This window comes from Strix uralensis, chromosome 2, assembly GCF_047716275.1.
Source record: "Strix uralensis isolate ZFMK-TIS-50842 chromosome 2, bStrUra1, whole genome shotgun sequence".
Lineage (NCBI taxonomy): Eukaryota > Metazoa > Chordata > Aves > Strigiformes > Strigidae > Strix > Strix uralensis.
The window spans coordinates 124045076-124063985 of NC_133973.1; the positions used below are offsets into that span (position 1 = coordinate 124045076).

Consider the following 18910-nt stretch of genomic DNA (forward strand, 5'->3'; position numbering starts at 1 on the left):
CCTCAAAAGCCACGTCTCCAGAGACTCCCACATGACCAGGACAGCAGCTGACAGACTATTGTCTAATATTCATACATGTGCCCTTTGCTCAACATTAGGAGCAACGTCCTCTACATAAAGCATGCCCGTGGGTGAAACATTGCTCAAAAATACAGGTATGGATGGAAGCAGCACAGAAGTGTTATTTCTTGGAAAAAAGAAAAGGCTGAATGTGAGCCTAAATTTAAAAATAATAAAGAAACCAATTTGTGTAGAAAGGCTTTTTATTTTGAAAAATGTTTTTTTAAATTTTTGAAATACAGTGTAAAGTACAACATAGAATTATGTCTGCAAGTCAGCTTATGCATGTCATGCCAGTTATTTACATGTAGATATATACAGAGTGCAGATAATTATTGAAACCACACTACAAAATAAACAGAGAGTTCAATAAGATAATTTAGTAGGACTTTATTAAATATATATAGTTATCGATTGTATATACTTTCCTATTAAAATAACATATAGTATGTAAAGTAACCCCTATAAACTCTAATACCTCCGAAATTGTCATAAATATGATTGAAAATTGAAACTATCTATGTGCCCTGTTTAGCTGCTTTGCCCTTTGCTATAACAGAAACTCTTGTAGTGCTGAGATCATGGTGCTATCTTTAGTGCCAGAACTTTATAGACAATTCCCAGTAAAACACTTGCAAAAAGCTCAGATGCAGAACAGCTTTCAGCTGAGACATCCAAGGGTTGAAGCATCATTCTCTATACTTAAAATAACAAGGATAATCTGATGGCTTATTAAATACTGCCACATACAGGACAAGAAAAACAATGCTAAGATCTTCAGTGACTGAATTATAACATTGAATTAGTAGCTGTTTGGATGCCAAGAACCTTATTAAAACAAAACAAAGCAAACTCCCAAAGCCCATGCAAAATTTTATCCAAAAGAAAAGAGACTCCCAACTTGTACTGAAAACAGCCTGATCAACAGCCTGACTTTAAGCAGAAGCAGTAGTTGGAAGGGCCGTGGCAGCAGCAGCTGTCAGGGCTGTGTGACCACAAAGAGGGAGATTGAACATTGCCTGTAGCTTCATCTCTAGTAACTGAATGATTCACACAGGTCACTCTGCTGAAAGAAAGGATAATGCCAAGCCGTATCATGTATTACCCCCATTAACAGAATATTCCATTTACTTACTGGGGGCTTCTGGCCAGCAAACCCTCACTATAAATTGCCAAAGGTCTGTCCCTAACTTTGCTAGAGCTTTGAGAGTTTCCATCAGTGGAGAAGATCTACCCCAGTCTGGAGGATGCGCTTCCCTACTGGGATTTCTCTTCTTGTTGTTCAATCCAAAATTGCACAAGCTGCTGCCTTAGGAAAAGAAGTATGAAGAACAATATGCTTTTTAGTTTCATTATTTATTCTGATGCAATCTCATTAAGTAGAAAATAGACCAGTAGAGAAATGTAACAAAAAAAAAAAAATCCAATTACTGCCATAAAATGCTTTTTTTTGTTGTTGTAATTATTGTTCTGAGCTGCTGAATTTTGTAACTTCTCCTCTCCTAACATGTCTTTCCTAAAGGCACATTACAACTGAATCCAATTACAGGCAAAGAATAGAGATTAGCACCAGAAAATATATAAAAGGAAAATAAGTTACTATCACAGAATAGCGCTGGTCAGCAAATCTCTGCATCTTTTTTTTCCAGAAATAATTGAACAATGAACTTTATAGATTAGTTAGGGACATAAGTGATAGCTATGGTTTAATTTAAGAGTTTTGTTACATATAACTCTAAATGCCAAAATATGGCAAGGACATTTTAACACTGAACTCATAGGAATTACACCAAAAATATTTTTTCATCTTTATAATCATTAATAAAAGGTGTGAATATAAAATATTAATATACTTTACATATTTATCATACAATATATCAGTCCTTCACACTACTAATTTGATTCATATTGTGCTGCAACATGTATCAAGAGGTTTAACAAAGAAAAAACATGGCTAATAACATAAGTTGCGGGTACAGACATTATTTCCTCATGACAAACAGCAATCACAACATGTCATCTACCTTGAGTTCTACAGTGATATTTGGAAAAGAACTGCTGTGTTCTTTTAGGAAGGATAATAATAATAAAAATATTGCGCAACCTTTGCTTATAGAATGCATCTGACTTTCATAAAAACCAGTTAATTAATACTATGAACTAATTTAGTTCAGCTTGGGTAATTTTCTGGTAAGGCACTATCAAGATATTGTATCTTCATTTAAATGTTACCTGCATTTCTGATCCTTTGCAATTACCAGAATGGATATTTGGTCAGGCCTGAAAGTATCATCATTAGACAAGCTTTGGTACTGCCCTCTCCCCCATTTCAGTCTTTGAACACTCAGTTACTTAACTTTTGAGTTCATTGTACAGCTTCTTGTAGAGATAAACTCCCTGTTGGAAAGTCAGGGAAGAGCTGGAGCATCTGCAGCCCAGCAGTGATATTATACAGAAAGTGCTCATTAGGTACCGCAGAAGAGAGGAAAAAAACCCCATAAAATATTTAAAAAAATGAAAACTCTACTCATTGAAAGTGAATGGTTAAGTGTAATTAAGAATGGGCACAAAGTTTTTCGGATGGAAATGCCAGTTTAAAGCTACTTTTAAATTATTTATGTGATCATCGTGGCTGGTTCAGAAGAAGGGCCTGAGTAAGTGCAGAGTCTGACAGAGGAAAACAGAGACTTGTTTTGTGAACAGCAGAATGAATGGGATCCAGTTTCTTATGAAGTTGCCTTCTGCAATTCAATTTTGTGTCTAATGTGAGATGAACGCATGGGAACAGGCAAAACACCTCTCCTCCAAAGGGTCTTTCTACAACCTTTCCCTCAGCACTTTACAGACTCTACTTACCTAGTTGGTAACTGAACTTTGAATTTTTACAAAATTTTTAATGATCTTGGCATCTCTGAGTCCTTTTGCTTGCACTCAGATCAGCTAGTTTCAAAACACAGTATTGGAGAATAGCCACACACACACAAAGGCTGTGAGATTACCTAAGGTTAGCTTTTTTCCCCTTCTTTTTAAATCAGGCTAAAGCAAAGCAAGTAAGAGCAAACATTTTCCATTTCACCATTTCTCAAGAATTTTACAACTAAACTGCTCCTAAGAGGTATAAGAGGTCATCAAAGGATGTTCAACACGGATCAGTTTGCCACTGACCCTGGTACAATAGATAGAAGTTGGGATTTTTGCCCAGACCACTGCATTTATTTGCGTGGGTGAGATGTGCTGGGCCTCCAGCCTCTGCTCCAAGCTCTGCCTCTCTTTCTGCTCCTTTTTGCCTGCAGCAGCACTTCTCCTGGGAAGGTCACCAGAGGTAAGCGTTTTGGCAGCCTGCAACTTTTGGATTGCGAAATACAGCAAAACCACAACCAAAACCATGTTGACTGCCAGGGCAACGGCAGTTTCAGGCATAGCTTACACTAAGAAAACTTGGCTTGCCTTAAAACTAAGAAAGGCTCAACCTGGTGAGAAAAGACCTTCACTTCCTTTCACATCTGCTCTGGGCAAATTAGATGAGCACACACATGTCTGCCTTCACTGCCTGTGACAGTGTCTGGAACAACCCTTCACCACAATGCACTGAACACAGTCTGGTCTTAAGGTGAAGTGAAACATGATTTGGGACTTAATGAAACAGTTTTGAGTGAAGAAAGAACCCAGATCACTCAGTCACTAATTCAAGGGATCTGTCCTCAACTGCCTGCAGTCAGTCTTACCCAGACTCCCCCTCTGAAAAACTAGACCATTTTTGGGAGGATGCTCTCCCAGGCTCTCTCCTTCCCACATCATCACTTGGGTACTTTAGTTAGCAAGGAGAAGGAAACTGCAGGCTTCTGCCACCAGCCTGAACTCCAGCACAGAATTACTCTGCAGAAATCATGCACTACCTACAAATAAAGAAGATTCTGATGTGCTTCTTTATGTTGGCAATAAATCTTATTTTCTAATTTAAACAAGAAAAAGGCTATGGAAAAAAAAAAGAAGCAATTAAAAGATTACTGATGTTATTAGTCCTAACAGATGTTGTACCTTAAATTTTCTGAAAGTAACATACAACTTAGCAATCAACAGAAGATTTATATATGTATTTCTGTTACTGAAGAAAGAACTAATCCTTGAGAGGTCTATGAAACTAAGCCTAGATAGGTCTATGAAACAGTGAATTCTTTCTGTAGCACTAATGCTGAAGAATTACTAAATGAAGCTTAAATCTCTTGGTTTTCAATTGGGCATGGTAAGTAACCAAGCAAGCAGTGCATGTTTTCCCTCAAGGTGTGCAAGAAAGATGCTCAGACTGAAAAAGCTGCTTATGGTTTTGGGTTTTTTTTGAGGGTTTTTTTTTTAAGTCCTACCAGGAGCAATCAACAGATCTTTACAAAACCTCTGAAATGTCAGTCTTTTTTATTCTGTGGAATGGGGGGAAGTCTTTGTCAAATAGTTTAGCAGAAGTCAGGAGAAGTAATACTAAATACTTTTATTGCTACATGGAGCTTTCAGCATTCATAGTTTATAAAAATTAGCTACTGCACAGGCCATTTATCTTACTTGTAGTGGAAAAAGCTCGAAAAGGACTCAGTTACAATTTGTCTCAGGTTTCAAAACATACTGTTTTTCACTGCTCACTTCACATGACTACCAATCATTCCAGATTCAGCATCTCCTTGTTTTCTACAGATTTTGTTCTGAGATACACTGAGAAAATCTTCCAGATGATGGGTATCGTAGAAATGGAAGTTGTTAATATTATCTACACTGATACAGAAAGAAGCAAATAAATCTAAGAATTATTTGAATGAAACATTCATTAAACGTGTCACATTTTGAATGAGCACTTACTGCTCAGGCAGTGTATAAACTGATTTTATTATCAGTTGCATAAATTCTATACCATACTGTAACCTCAATGACTAACAGAAGTTCAAACTTCTGACTTATGGAAAACTCATTTCTTATTTGAAATGATTAGGACTAATTTTAGAATCAAGTTTTCTAAGGGAGAATTCAGATCACAATAGAAGCATTACTTACATTATGAAAAAAATACAATTTTCCATATTAAAAAACATAGATTGCAAGAAATGTCATAGAGTGCATTGCCTCTAAATTTCACTCTTCTGTAAGCAACATCCTAGGACATGAAAGTCTGCAGCTAAATAGCAACTTTTTAATTTTATTGCTCTAGTGTTCCTTACCCATAAAAGAAGAACAGAACAACCTTTTGCAAACAATGGAAGTTATTCAAACAGAGTACTGTCTTCAGTACAGAAACTGTTAACTGTTTCATTACATTCTGTTCCATTGATAGGGAGCTGTGTAACCTGCAGCTGCAGTATCTGAAGGAAATCTACCACTCAGCTAACGGGCTGATCCCATATCTGTGTCAGATAAAAATCATAGTGCTCATTATTTGTTACCATGGATACCATGAAGATATTGCTGTCCATTAAAGATTACTAGAGGAAGACAACATAATTCTCAGGAACGAGTCCTGTTTTGCCTTCGTAAGTTGCTTTTAACCAGCCTGGTTCCACTGATGGATACACTGCAAAAAAAGAGCCAGACAAAACCCCACATATTTACAATTAATTAACACTGTTAAAAGATCCTATACATGGTTCATATATTTAGATAGTATTTATTCAAGAGCAATTGAAAAATCAGGGCAAAAACTGAGAGCTGAAAATGGAATTACACTCTCATTTTGTGGATACAGTTCAGTTTTTTATATATTTTTTTTTTTTACATAAAGAGACAATGTAAAACGTATCTTACCATTGGAAAATATTGCCCCCTGTGGGAAAGACAGCTCATGACTATGCTCAGCCTTACAGGAATACATGGCTTTTGCTTGTCTGAAAGAAAAAAACCACAGGTTTGCAATAAATGAGATAGCAAGGAAAAACATACTAAAATAAACTAAAACCTGTACAGTGTAAGAACAATCAGTTGCACAAATGCAGGATGGCAATGATTAGTTACACAGCAGTTCAGAGGAGCAAAATTATAGCAGGTAATAACTCTAAGCTTACTACAGTTAACAAGCATGTTATTGCAGAAAAGAGACCAACACCCTACTTAGAGGTTTATCAGGAATATAATTTATAACTTTTAAAATGATTCTTTCATTCTAGTTGAAGATGTCATTCAAATGAGTACTGAACTGAGCATATTGCTTGAAGCAAGTGATGGACTGCCTGGAGACAATTCAAAAGTGATCATCGAGTCATTAAAGGTCTAAAAACATGACTTGTGAGAAAATATAGTTGATCTAGTCTACAGAAGAAAATAACATATAGAAGGTAAATATGAGACAAAAAGGAGTAATATGTTCTCTAGGCTGACTGCAGAAAGGACTTAGATAATTTAAATTGCAGTAAGGGATATTTAAATTAAGCGTCTTGGGTGGATTTCAGCTTCAGCCACCTAAACTTATGTCTTTAAGTAATCTACGTGCCTAGCTCCATGGACGCTCCAGGCCTGGCTTCTGCTATGGTAGACACCTACTTGAGAGTGCAAGAAATAGTTCACCAGGTTCCACTGCCTGTGGTGAAACCTTCAAAATGCTTCCTTAAATAACACCTGACATGAAGACACCTACATGAAGACAGTTAAGTATATGTCTCTTAATCTGTAGCTGGAAGACCCCTCTATTGGTTAGAACTGTGAAGTACTGCAAGTGCCAAGAACTGGAGAATCCCCAAATTGAAGAATTCCTATTACTAAAAATTCATTTAAAAAATAAAAAAAGATGCTACACAGATATCTGTAAAAGTTAGATATATAATGATTCTATCCCAGAGGTGGAGGACAGATTAGGTCACCTCTTGATATGGCTTCTAGTACTATGATTCTGCAAAGTACAAAATGGGGGACTGAACATAAAAATGGACATTAGGAGTTCTCTCTAGATTCCTCTTCTTTACCTAATACCTTGACTTTAATTTATACACTCAAAGCAATGTTTATATGATCAGTTTTTCTGAGTTTCTTTAAACTTACTGGAAACCAACATTATACCAAGTGAAGATGAACTTGTTGATTATTTCACCTTTGTATGATGTGATGGGGAGTTACCAATTCAGCCTTCCTTTCAGCCAGGATTTATCTTAGTGACCCAGTATATGACCTGTGGTGAAGTTTTTGCATTCTTTTTGAGAGTGTGAATATGCAAGTGACATGTAATCTATTTTGTATTTCCTCCAAAAATAGTGAGATAACAGAGTTGTAAGGTAGATTAATACAGTGCCACATCACAAGCATTTGCATAAGAAATCTATTTTATTTTTGTACCACCAATGGGGCCATGGCACTTACCTACACCTCCCTGGGGAGGTTAAGCGGGGATGGATTTCGTAAAGGGAGAGGAGAGTATCCCTCTACCCTGACCTCACACCCTGTACTAGAACACCATTGTTCATCTGAATCTTTAAAAGGGTATGAGAACTGATGGACATATTCCAAAGTTTGTATGTGTGAGCTTTCCAAAAATGGTTTCTCCCTCTGAAGAAAAAGCTTTTCTTACGTTTCTCTGAAGCTGTTTTATGACTAGACTAAATGGTGTGTTTTGCCTTTATCTTAAGTGAGCAACTGACTCATCAAGGGTTCTGTTCTCAGGCTGAGATTACCAGAGGAGGTCAAGAATTATGAGCTGTGCCCACTATATCCAAGGGCACCTTATTTTCAGAATGCTGAAAACATTTCTAACTCTTAGTACTATCATTCTGGATACATCCCCATTACTAACCAGAACAACGTAAGCACTGCACCCCTGTTTGTCTACTTTGCTTAAATGTTAGCTTGCTTTCTGGCTGGTGTAGACTGCTCTGTTTAGGATTTTTCCAAGACAATTCCTTGGTGCCTACTGTTATGAAGACCTTGCTACTTACAGTCAACAAGACAGGTATGAAGTTTCATCACTCTACATAACGTATACAAGTTTATACATAATAATTTACATAACATATACTAAAATATACAAAGGGAGAGTAGATGACTTTACCAAAGGTTGCACATAAACTAGAATTGAATTTTTTAATCACAAGATCATTTTTCCTCAAAGTCAATATAACAAAAAGCGCTACAGATGCTCTAATTATACTGACCCAGATTGACAACAGTCTGACAAAACAGCTATTTCCTGTTCTGTGATCCTGGCTAGATGCCAGGTACCCACCAAAGCTGCTCTATTAGTCCCCCTCCTCAACTGGACGGGGGAGAAAAATGATGACAAAAGGCTTGTGAGTTGAGACAGGGACAAGGAGAGATCACTCACCTATTACCATCACGGGCAAAACACACGCGACTTGAAGAAATTATTTTTATTTACTACCGATGAGATCAGAGTACGGTAATAAGAAATAAGAACTAAATCTTAAAACACCGTCCCCCTACCCTCCCTTCTTCCCAGGTTCGACTTCACTCCTGATTTCAGTACCTCCTCCCTCAGGGGGGCAGGGAATGAGGATTGTGGTCAATTCATCACGTGGTGTCTCTGATGCTCCTTTCTCCTCACACTCTTCCCCTGCTCTAGTGTGGGGTCCTCCATGAACTTCTCCAACGTGAGTCCTTCCACAGGCTGCAGTTCTTCATGAACTGCTCCAGCATGGGTCCCTTCCATGGGGTCACAAGTCCTGCCAGCAAACCTGCTCCAGCGTGGGCTCCTCTCTCCATGGGGCCACAGCTCCTGCCAGGAGCCTGTTCCAGTGTGGGCTTCCCACGGGGTCACAGCCTCCTTTGGGCACATCCGTGTGCTCTGGCATGGGGTCCTCCCCGGGCTGCAGGTGGAGATCTGCTCCACCATGAACCTCCACGGGCTGCAGGGCACAGCTGCCTCACCATCGGCTGCACCACGGGCTGCAGGGGAATCTCTGCTCCAGTGCCTGAAGCACCTCCTCCCCCTCCTTCTTCGCTGACCTGGGTGGATGCAGAGCTGTGTCTCTCACATTTTCTCACTCCTCTCTTCTCCAGCTGCAGTTGCTGTTGCGCAGGTGTGAGAGACTGAAATGTCAATTGATTGTCTCAAAGCTTGCTTATGTGTGTACTTTGAGTCACGGGGTGGTGTCAGTAATGCCTTGAACATTCATCAAGGACCAGTTGTGACCTTTGCAATTAATCTAAGGAATGTCACCCAAGGAAGCAGAAGTGTATAGAAGGATGCACCCTCCCACTCCCTTGCAGCTGTATTGACAAACTCCTTAGATAAGTCTCAAACAGGTGGACTGGATGAAACCAGGTGTTTCTCATCGAGCACAAGGACCACTGATCACTGGCTCCACTGTATAAGCCCAATACTTTGTGGCTCTATTGTGTATGCCAGACACCATGCATGCATTGCAAACAACTTTGTGACTTCACCAGTGAGGAGGTCATAAGAACTGTTAAGAGGTGATCATTTTTGCCCCAGAAGCTGGGTGATTGCTCAAGAAGCATGAAATCAGCAGATCTGTGGGACAAAGGTAGGCAGGGTGAGCACAACCACGACTCAACTGCTCATGGAAATCAAGTTCGTGGAATGCCTGCCTCTTTCTGTCTAGTATGCAAATCAGCTGATAAGATGAGCTTAGAAGGCAACAGAGAACTTTGCTGTGCACCCACCACTGAAGAACTGAAGACTGAGGACCAACAGGATGCTGCTGAATCCATGGTGGTGAGTATTCTTGTGACTCTACTCCAGATGCTTGCTTGATTTCTGTCTTTTCCTTCCATTCTGTCCTATCGTTACCACTCTTCACATTTAATAATAAAAACTATTTTGGGTGTATGGCATTTGAACTTGTTTGTGTCTTAATCTTGCTCTTGGGATCACATCAAAACCTCTCCTGACACTGGATCGGGACAGCAGGTTTTCTTCCCCTTTCTTAAATATGTTATCCCAGAGGCTCTACCACTGTCGCTGATGGTCTCGGCCTTGGCCAGCGGTGGGTCCATCTTAGAGCCAATTGGCATTGGCTCTATTGGACATGGGGGAAGCTTCCAGCAGCTTCTCACAGAAGCCACCCCTGTAGCCTTCCTGCTACTAAAACCTTGCCACACAAACCCAATACACCTGTGTGGCATAATCATGGATTTTGCACATAAAAAACAGTAGAGTAACTGTTAATAACAACTGTAGTCACAATTAATATAAGGCAATTGGTAATGAATTTAGTAAAGCACAGGGATGATTTTGAACCCAATTAATATGTAGCACCTCATTACTTAGTGGCATGACTATTAGGCCAGTTTCCCATGTTATGAATGGGACATCTGTGTAATACTGTAACAAAAGACATTTAAGACAGTAATAAACCAGAACAGCATTATTTAAATGTGAGGCTGAATTATTTAAGTTATTCTTGAAATACGACATGTTTTTTATTGCCCTTAGAAAAAGTTAAAAAAATAAATGCAATTTGCTCTTATATTCTCTTATGTCTACTAAACTATTCTGTTTACAGCTTCCAATTTTACCTGATCCAGGCATGTTTGCCTTAAAAGTAAAAAGAAGGTAAGAAGAAAACATGGACTCTGACTTCCTTAGTTCCGGAAAGAGAAAGCTTCCCAGCATTTGACATTTAGACAGATACACAAACACAAAGTACAAAGAAGTCAGTTTCTCAAAAGCTCATGAATTACAGGATTTTTCCCACTACCTTGCTCCTGACACAGAGTAATTACATCCCAGTGTTATGTGCAAACTGTCTGTGATGGTATAATGAGAGACAGATTCTAAGATCATAATTCTGAAGCAATCTTCAAGCCTCTGGTTATTGCCTCCACACTCGATTTGATTACTTTAGGTTCTTATATTAGGTATTACTCGCTTCGCCTTTATCACGCTAGAAGCATTAACCATGAAAGGGGCTTGCAGATTCTTGGGCGTTTTTTTTTGTGTGCGATTATGAAAATGGACATTCTTACTTGCAGTGTTAATGCTGTCCTCCCTACAAACAAGGCTGTTTGTTAAAAAAGTATGCGATAACATCACCATTATCTATTATGGTTCTCTTAAGATGATGCTAATAGTCCAAGAAGAGTGTGATTCATGTTGTTTAGTGCAGAGAAAAAAAAAAACCTTCAGAAAATGTTACCCACATTTCCTAGAAGTTCCTTCTTTCCATGACTTTACTGGATAGATTCCAGATGAGAAATATGCATTTTCCCTTTCCATACTTCTTATTACATTTGTTTTGAGCCAATAATGATAAACTTATACTAGTAATCAAAAGGTCAGGACTCATCAGGTCATAAATTATTTTGTTTGACTACACGCAGTCAACAACACCTGAGGCCCTTTTAATAATAACAATAACAACAACAATATTTTTTTAAAGTTATAAATAAGCTCCTGCCCTAATGAGTTTTCAGTCTAGCAAGACAAAGACAAGTGAGAAGAGGAATGAATGAGGGAAAACACATGATTCTCTCTCTGATGACTCAGGTTTATAGACTCCTGGAAATGGCAGACTTAGAGCCAAGCTTGACTAACTAGAAAACACTGGTCTAGCCTGGGCAAGGCATGCCAGGTGTTTAAGAAAATGCAAAATACAGCACAAAAAACCCCACAGAAAAATGACAGGGAAAGGTATTTAATCATGTGGTTGGGAGGGGAGCATGGGTCTAGAGGGCTTCATACTGTCAGCCTACTCCTATTAAAGTCCCAGACCAGCATCTAGAGATCTTACTGCTAGAGCTGTTTGCTGTCACCAACTCCTCCTTCCCATTTTTCTAGTGAAAATCCTTCTTCTCATAATGCAGTTTCTCACTTCAGGAGACTTGACTTTCTGTGTACCTCTAAATCAAGTTCAAGAAAATGTAGAGTCAGGGATTATGTGTTGGTGCATTTTTGTACACAAGCTGCAACAGAGAGACCTCAGGACTTACTAAGACTGTTACCTAACTGCAGGATTTGTGAAAGTAGTAAGAAAGGTTCCTTTGCCTCTTTCAAGTGCATACTAGATTAGCAATGGCCTCAGTGTACACAGTAGTTGATACCAGAGTGAGGGAGATGGATGAATAATAAACTTGAAATCAGAAGGGAAGGAATGGGAAGACTGAGAAGTAAATTTGGAATTGGAAAAAGAAAGCACAGACTGGACAAGGCATAACATTTTGGTCTTCCCTGTCCAATCCTAAAACACATACTGTGTCCTCTCATTCTCTTTCTGAATAAAAGAAATGTGTCCAAACTGGTAGCGCTATGGGAGCACGTACTCATGTATACAAGGAGAGAAAACAGCCAGGTCAAACAATGTCCCAGCATTAAAAAAAGAAAAAGGGACACACACATTCATAACAGAGATATTGCATTATACAAAGTCAGAAAGGAGGGTTGCAAAGACTACTTGGAAGGACTTAAGTAAGACTGGGTTGCTGTGGTGGTAAAGCACCAAGTGCAAAATTATTTGCTGAAATACAGAAAACAATGTGAGACTGCAAAGTCATATAGGTACTTTTGATCCATCTACTGTACAAATGACCACAACAAACAGATGCTTCAAGTAGGAATGAAGCTATTTAGATACTATAATGTATAGGTAAGCAGCAGCTTAAACTTTCAGAACTAGTCATTTTAGCATGGTAAATTACCCTGCACAGAATTTAACAGTGTCTTCACTTTAGTATTTCTGGTATCAAACCAGACAGCTTAAAAATAGTTTCTCTGTCTTACACTCTGTCCTGCCTACTCATTAGACAGTAGAGTTATGAACACAGAAGGCCTTTCTACTGGGTGGATCAAGATGTAATTACCATGATTTCTACATACTTCAGAGCAAAAAAAAAAGACTATCCTTAGGTTTTGAATCAGCTTTCATGTTCATAACATGCATGAGAGGTAAATAAAAGCTGGTTCTGAAGTGCAAAATCGTACTCAGTCTTAAGCAGCATTATAAGAACAGCTGAGCTACTTCTGATCTCTTCCTCATTCTGCCTGCTGACCTCTCATTCTTCATTCTCGTTGTTACTGTTACTTCTTAGGAAGGCTGAAGTAGAGGAGCTATTAAGCCTTTCAGCGTTTGTGGCTTTGTTATCTGCTCTTCATATCCATTATCAAACTGAGACTTTTTCCTTTGTCAGATTTTTGCCTCTTATATGCTTTTTATATACAGATACTGGTAGCTCAGAGTCTGATGAACAACAGGAGAGAGTTTACAAGAAGGGAGTAATACAAAATAGGAGAAGGAACAGTGTTGCAGGTGAAATGATACAGGACTGGTGAAGCAGTCATCACTCTCAGCTTAGGGCACCGGCTTAAGAACATTCCAATCTCTTCATTTATACTTTTCTTCCTTAAATTATTGCCCTGTTCTTTTCATACCCATTTCCTCCCCTACCACTCTCTTTTTGGTCACCGTACAGTTCATGTACTACATGGAACAAGAACAGCCTTGATTCCTGTAAGCTGCTTCTCTCCAACAAAATCAGTAGGCCTTTGCATATCAGCTTTCTCTTTCTCTCCCCTGCTAGATCTGTCAGAGAGGACAGCTGCATTCCACTGCTGTACATCTCAGCACACATTGGCATCTTCCTTTACAGCTGTGCTACTTTAGATTACTACTTTTGGATTCATGGCTTGACTTCCTCCCCACCCCCTGCCTCCATTGCTCAACAGTTCCAGTGATCCTGATATCACTGAGTAAAGCGATGGACAAAAACATATGTTCTGTCTCAAAGAACATGAAATGCAGGGACAGTGAAAAGAGAGACAGACTTTTTCCCACATCCATTTATTTGATTATCTGCTTTAGTCTATTAATTGTAAGGGGGTTAATAATGTATGGAACATACTGGTTCCTAGACGAGCACTTACCAGAACATTCTGAATTCATTTAATATAAGAATGAATCAAATCCACCAAATAAATGCAAACAATTGTAAAGAAAATGTAAATAATTCCTGCTGCCCACTATCAAGAAGAAACGACAACAGTTTCTCCAGACAGATACTGAGGCATGCAAGGTGTGATGGTAAAGACAGAAATCTTGAGCAAGTTAATCCTGAACTTTCTAAAGCAGCTGTTACTGAAGACCTGCCCATATGAGCAAAGTACCATAAACTAGCATGTTTGTCACTCTGCTGAAAACATATATATACAAACAGCTGTATGGAATAAGTACAGCACCCTCATCCTAATATAAATCCTGTGAATTTACTCTTGTAGCTGTGTCCTTAAGCAGATCACTAACCTGAGCATCTCTCACTGCAATTCCCCCAGATGACAGAATAGTCAAACTGGTTGTTATTGTCTATTAGATTTAGCTTTTTTTTGGAGAAAGGATGAGTTTAATAAACCACAGAAGTTTCACATGCCACATGATGCTGTCCAAAAGACACAGAACAAAGCTCCAACACTTCTATTTCAATCTCTGAAGCCAGCAAAACAGAAAGGATTTTACAAATTGTTAAACAGTATAAAGGACTTACCGTCCTGAAGAAACTTGTTTAAGTGAACCAGCACTTTCAAACAACTGTGCTCTTGCAGCCACTCTGAAAATAAAAGCACCACCTTGTTTTATAGCTCGCCCATTAATTAAATACGCAGACTAGATTCACTTTTAACCGTCTAAAGACATGGACACTTTTTTTTTAAAATTCTTTTAATTGTTACTTGGAGAAACAGAGGTAATTCAAAGGCTGAATTTAAGTCTCTATTCAGCAGAATTCTTAAGGGCATAAGCTAACTGGGGCCACTGACTTCCACATGCTCCAGTGACTTCCTGAGTCAGCAAGGGAAATCTTAACACCCTATTATTTAAAATTATATTCATGGATGGCCAATAGATAAATTGGAAATGCTTTTACTGCCAGTCTGTCACTATCATGCTGGAACTCTTGAGCTGTGCAGGATTCTCTGTTTAAGTAGGACACAACAGTCTGTGAAATGACTACCATGATCCCTTCCAGTTTAAAAAGTGAAGAGGCTGAATGGAGTCCTGCAGTATTTGGAGAACTTCTTGGTGCTCTGCAGATCTGGAGATCACTTGTTCATGGGGACAGAAAAATTCTGGGTCAAAGTCAGGATTACAGCAAAGATCTTCTGACTCTTAAGACTGTCCTAAAAGCACTGAGAAACATTGCTAACCCAAATCTCAACAGACTAAATTATAACCTCTATTGCTTAGAACTATCCTCCTCTCAACATAAAAAAAACCCAGAAAAACAACTGTTAGAAATCAACTATTCAACATGCAGCAACCAAAGACATTTCAGAGCAGAAGTTTGTTTTTTTTTTTTTTCCTTCCTCCAATTTTGGACTTACACAAATAAAATCTGATGATCTTCTTGACATAACAGCATGGACGGTAAGTAGCATTTATGCTCCTTGAAACATTAAATTCCAGAAGAACCAGAGATAATAATACTAATTACTTTCCAAAAATACACTTCTTCATTATAGACCTTATCTGTAGTCTAATGAAGCCAATGGGAGTCTTCCAATTGACTTAACAGACTTTGTGCTGTGACTCCTTTGTTTACAATTTTAATAAAGCTAGATAATTCACAAATACAGAAATATGAAAATCAAGTATTCATGGATGCTTTTTCAACTACTTATGTATCTCTCTGGGATCACTTTATAGCAGACAATACTGTAACAACACAAATCTCCAAAGGGCCTTGATGACTTACACAGATCCTGGTCTTTGATAGCCGTTACTTGATGCAGTATCTAATCTTAATCTCCTGCACATTTTGGGAGGCAAATCAGGGTTTGGTGGAACCTTTGGTGTATCTTTGGTATCTGTTGAAGATAAGCTCTGTATAGATCCACTGCAGCTTTTGTTACCTAAAGAAAACAACCAAATTACAGGGAATAGTAAAGCTAATTTGAAGTTGTTTCACAACATGTGTAACATGCAAAGTGAAGTTGTTGTTGTGTTTTTTTTTTTTTTTTTTTTTAAAGAGGAAAAATAGGTAAAGAAAGTACTTACTAAGAAAGAGCAGAAACAGCCTTTCAGGCAGAAAGTCAGGAGAAAAGGACCAACAGCAAGAATGAAGAAATGACATTAAAATTGTGAAGGGTAAAAAATGACACTGCACTTAACTGGCTAGATAGCACATTCACTAAAAAGTGACAATAAAAACAGTATTTATGAAGTAGTACACTGCATAGAATTGTAGAAAAAATTCATGTTGGAAGGGATCTCAGGAAGTCATCTAGTCCAAATTCCTGCTCAAAGCAGCACCCACTATGAATTCAGACCACATTAATTTGTAAGAATTAATATTTCAGTATCCACAGAAGCTTCATGCAGTTAAAAAAAAATACTTAGGAATTAATGATCATGATTTGCCTAAAATATTTGTGCTGTAACTTGATAAAACAGATCTATAGCTCTAGAGACTGTATTGCACACAAAAAAGGTCCTTAAACAATACAAGGCATGGCCACATGTGTCCTTTAAGTTGACCTATCTGTAGACTGCTGCCTTGTTTGCATATACATTCTTCAAGACAAGAACTGCATCTACTTCTGTATTTCTCTATTCCCAAGAACAACAGATGCTTAATAATGCTTTAAAAGAGATCCCAAAATATACAAACTATACCTATAATACTGTTATTCTACACTATTATTCTATATTATAAATTATTGTTAATGATAATTATTTATTCTACATTATTAATACTGTTAATATAACACTAATTCATATCTGGAAGTCTTAGGAAAAATCTTGTACACTCCATGAGGGGCAGAGTGGAGAGAACTTTGCACATAACCACATATTTACTCTACCTGTTCTTGTATTACTTACACTATTGACAGCTCGGTGGCAAACTTGGCACTCGCACTCAGTCCACTGGAGCTCACTGTTTCAGTGCTGACTGTTAATCTTCATAATCCAAACCACTGCTAATATACTGATTTCAAGAAGGTGTTTTTTCTAAAGTAATTTCCACATAGCTGTCAACATAGTGCAGTACCACCTCATGTACTCACAGAGGCACAGCATACACAGGCATTTTGCAGAACTGTCTAAAAAGCTACGTTTTTAAGCTTCTCTGTCTTGTAAAGAGCCTTGCTACAGTCTTATTTGGGACATAGGCTCATCTTAGGTGCTCTGAGGGTGTTCTTTGAAGCAGCATCCTTCTTTGACAGAACAGGAAGCCTGGCATCCCAACCTGTGCACTGAAACTGAATTCCTAAAGTTGGGTTTGCACACTTGGTTGTTCTTCCACATCATGTCCATATACAGGACCATTCAGCCATAATCTTGTGTTCAAGGTAATCTATCTGCAGTACTGGATAACAAACCATGCAAGTAGGGCAGAATAAAGCACCCTTTTCATCAGCAGGGTTTCAGATATACATTTCAGGCCAGGGATTACCTTTTTATCCCATCTGTCCAGTCCTACCTCAAAGGCACTGACGGTAAAAACCGTAACTAAAAAAAAACCCAACTCTACAAACCACCCTTCCTTCAGTCTCCTATTTCAGACAATTTAAGAGATGCAGTTGTCAAAATTAATTTGTTGTTATTTACCAGATTATCTTAAGCCTAGTGCTTTTCAAATTTAAATGCTAGATTTGATCAGTATTAATCATGTTGCAAGAATTCAATCCTTTGACAGTGATAAACCATAGCTACCAACTCTTCTTATAAACCAGTAATCTCGTTACAAGTCAGTGGTCTAGATGAGGCATAACAGGATAGAGAGAACTCTAAATTCCGAGAAACACTGATGTATTTTCAGCTGTGTGAACTGTACAGGTAACAATGAAAATGTGTCAGAAGCAGTTTGAAAACTGAAAGAACATACCACAAAAATTTAAAAAATAAACAAAAAAAAATTAATATCATTAGCTTTCAGATACAGCTCTCGTTTTCTGATGCATCACAGTAAACACTGATCTTGTAAAAGAGCTTGGAGATTACCTTCAGCTGATGGAATTGATCTAAGGGAAGATGCTGAAGACCTTTTCAGCCCAGACAGATTGTATGAACTCTTTTTGGTCAAGTCTGTTGGTGGAGAGGCATTCTCTGGTCCAGTGACAGAAGCTACACTTTGGCAGTCCGACTCCACATCTGTTTTGGTTGCATCCTCCTTTGATGAGGATTCTGGACTAGTAGTCCAGAGGCCTGAACTCTTCTGGCCATTAGAAGAAGGGGGAGAGGCAATCCATGGAATCCCTCCCGATTTCTCCCTGGGCTGTGAGGGTGTGCATTTGGTGGTACTGTTCTGCTCTGAGGAGTGAGAAGAGAGAGATTCAATGCTGCCCATGGGAGTGCTGTCTGGGCTACTGCTGTATGAGTCACCTAGGGAGGAGTGAGGGGAGGGGAGGGGAGAGAGAGAAGAAAAAATAATTTACATTTTATAATCATGTGCATTTCTCTCATGCCATTTTTAGCCCCATGTACGTTACTTGTCATCAAATTCATTAATCTGTGGTTTCACAGGCAATGATTCTTAAGACAAAATATGTATTTAGTTACTCTAAGTTTCACACACATTCCTATCTTTAACCTGGAAGAGCCGCCTTTCATGGTTGTTTCTTTATAGCTGATGAACATAGTGGGCTACAGTCTAAACTATTTTACATAGAAGTTTGCATTTTGAAAGAACTGCCTGCAATACAAATAATCCTTAGAAAATTCAACAGTTACGATGTTGCAATATCTCTGTGGTGAATATCTTGCTGGATTTCCATGATAAGGCAAATGTTGCAGTGCTTGTCACACTTACGTTCTTAAATGCATGGCTTTATTGCCAGCAGGCACAAGAATTAAGTTTTACTCTTCAGTTACCAAGCTGCTGAGGATCTCTGCAGTCTCTGTAAGACTAGCCTGTAAGTCTATCTACAGATATCCTATTTTCTGAGTCATCATACCTTTCATGAAGTATCTATCCTGTAAGACAA

At 38.5% G+C, this 18910-nt stretch overlaps 1 protein-coding gene across 1 annotated transcript in view; it reads right to left on the reverse strand.

Moving 5' to 3' along the window:
• Nucleotides 1-245: 245 nt before the first annotated feature.
• Nucleotides 246-18910, reverse strand: part of ARHGAP42 (Rho GTPase activating protein 42) — a 175678-nt gene continuing 157013 nt past the window's right edge. Inside the window, exons 20-24 of the mRNA XM_074860209.1 lie at nucleotides 17928-18308; nucleotides 15679-15835; nucleotides 14473-14535; nucleotides 5842-5921; nucleotides 246-5611 (exon numbers count right to left, since the gene is read on the reverse strand). Of these exons, the coding sequence (XP_074716310.1) occupies nucleotides 5523-5611; nucleotides 5842-5921; nucleotides 14473-14535; nucleotides 15679-15835; nucleotides 17928-18308 (770 nt within the window). The 3' untranslated portion in view covers nucleotides 246-5522. The remainder of the gene's footprint in view (nucleotides 5612-5841; nucleotides 5922-14472; nucleotides 14536-15678; nucleotides 15836-17927; nucleotides 18309-18910) is intronic.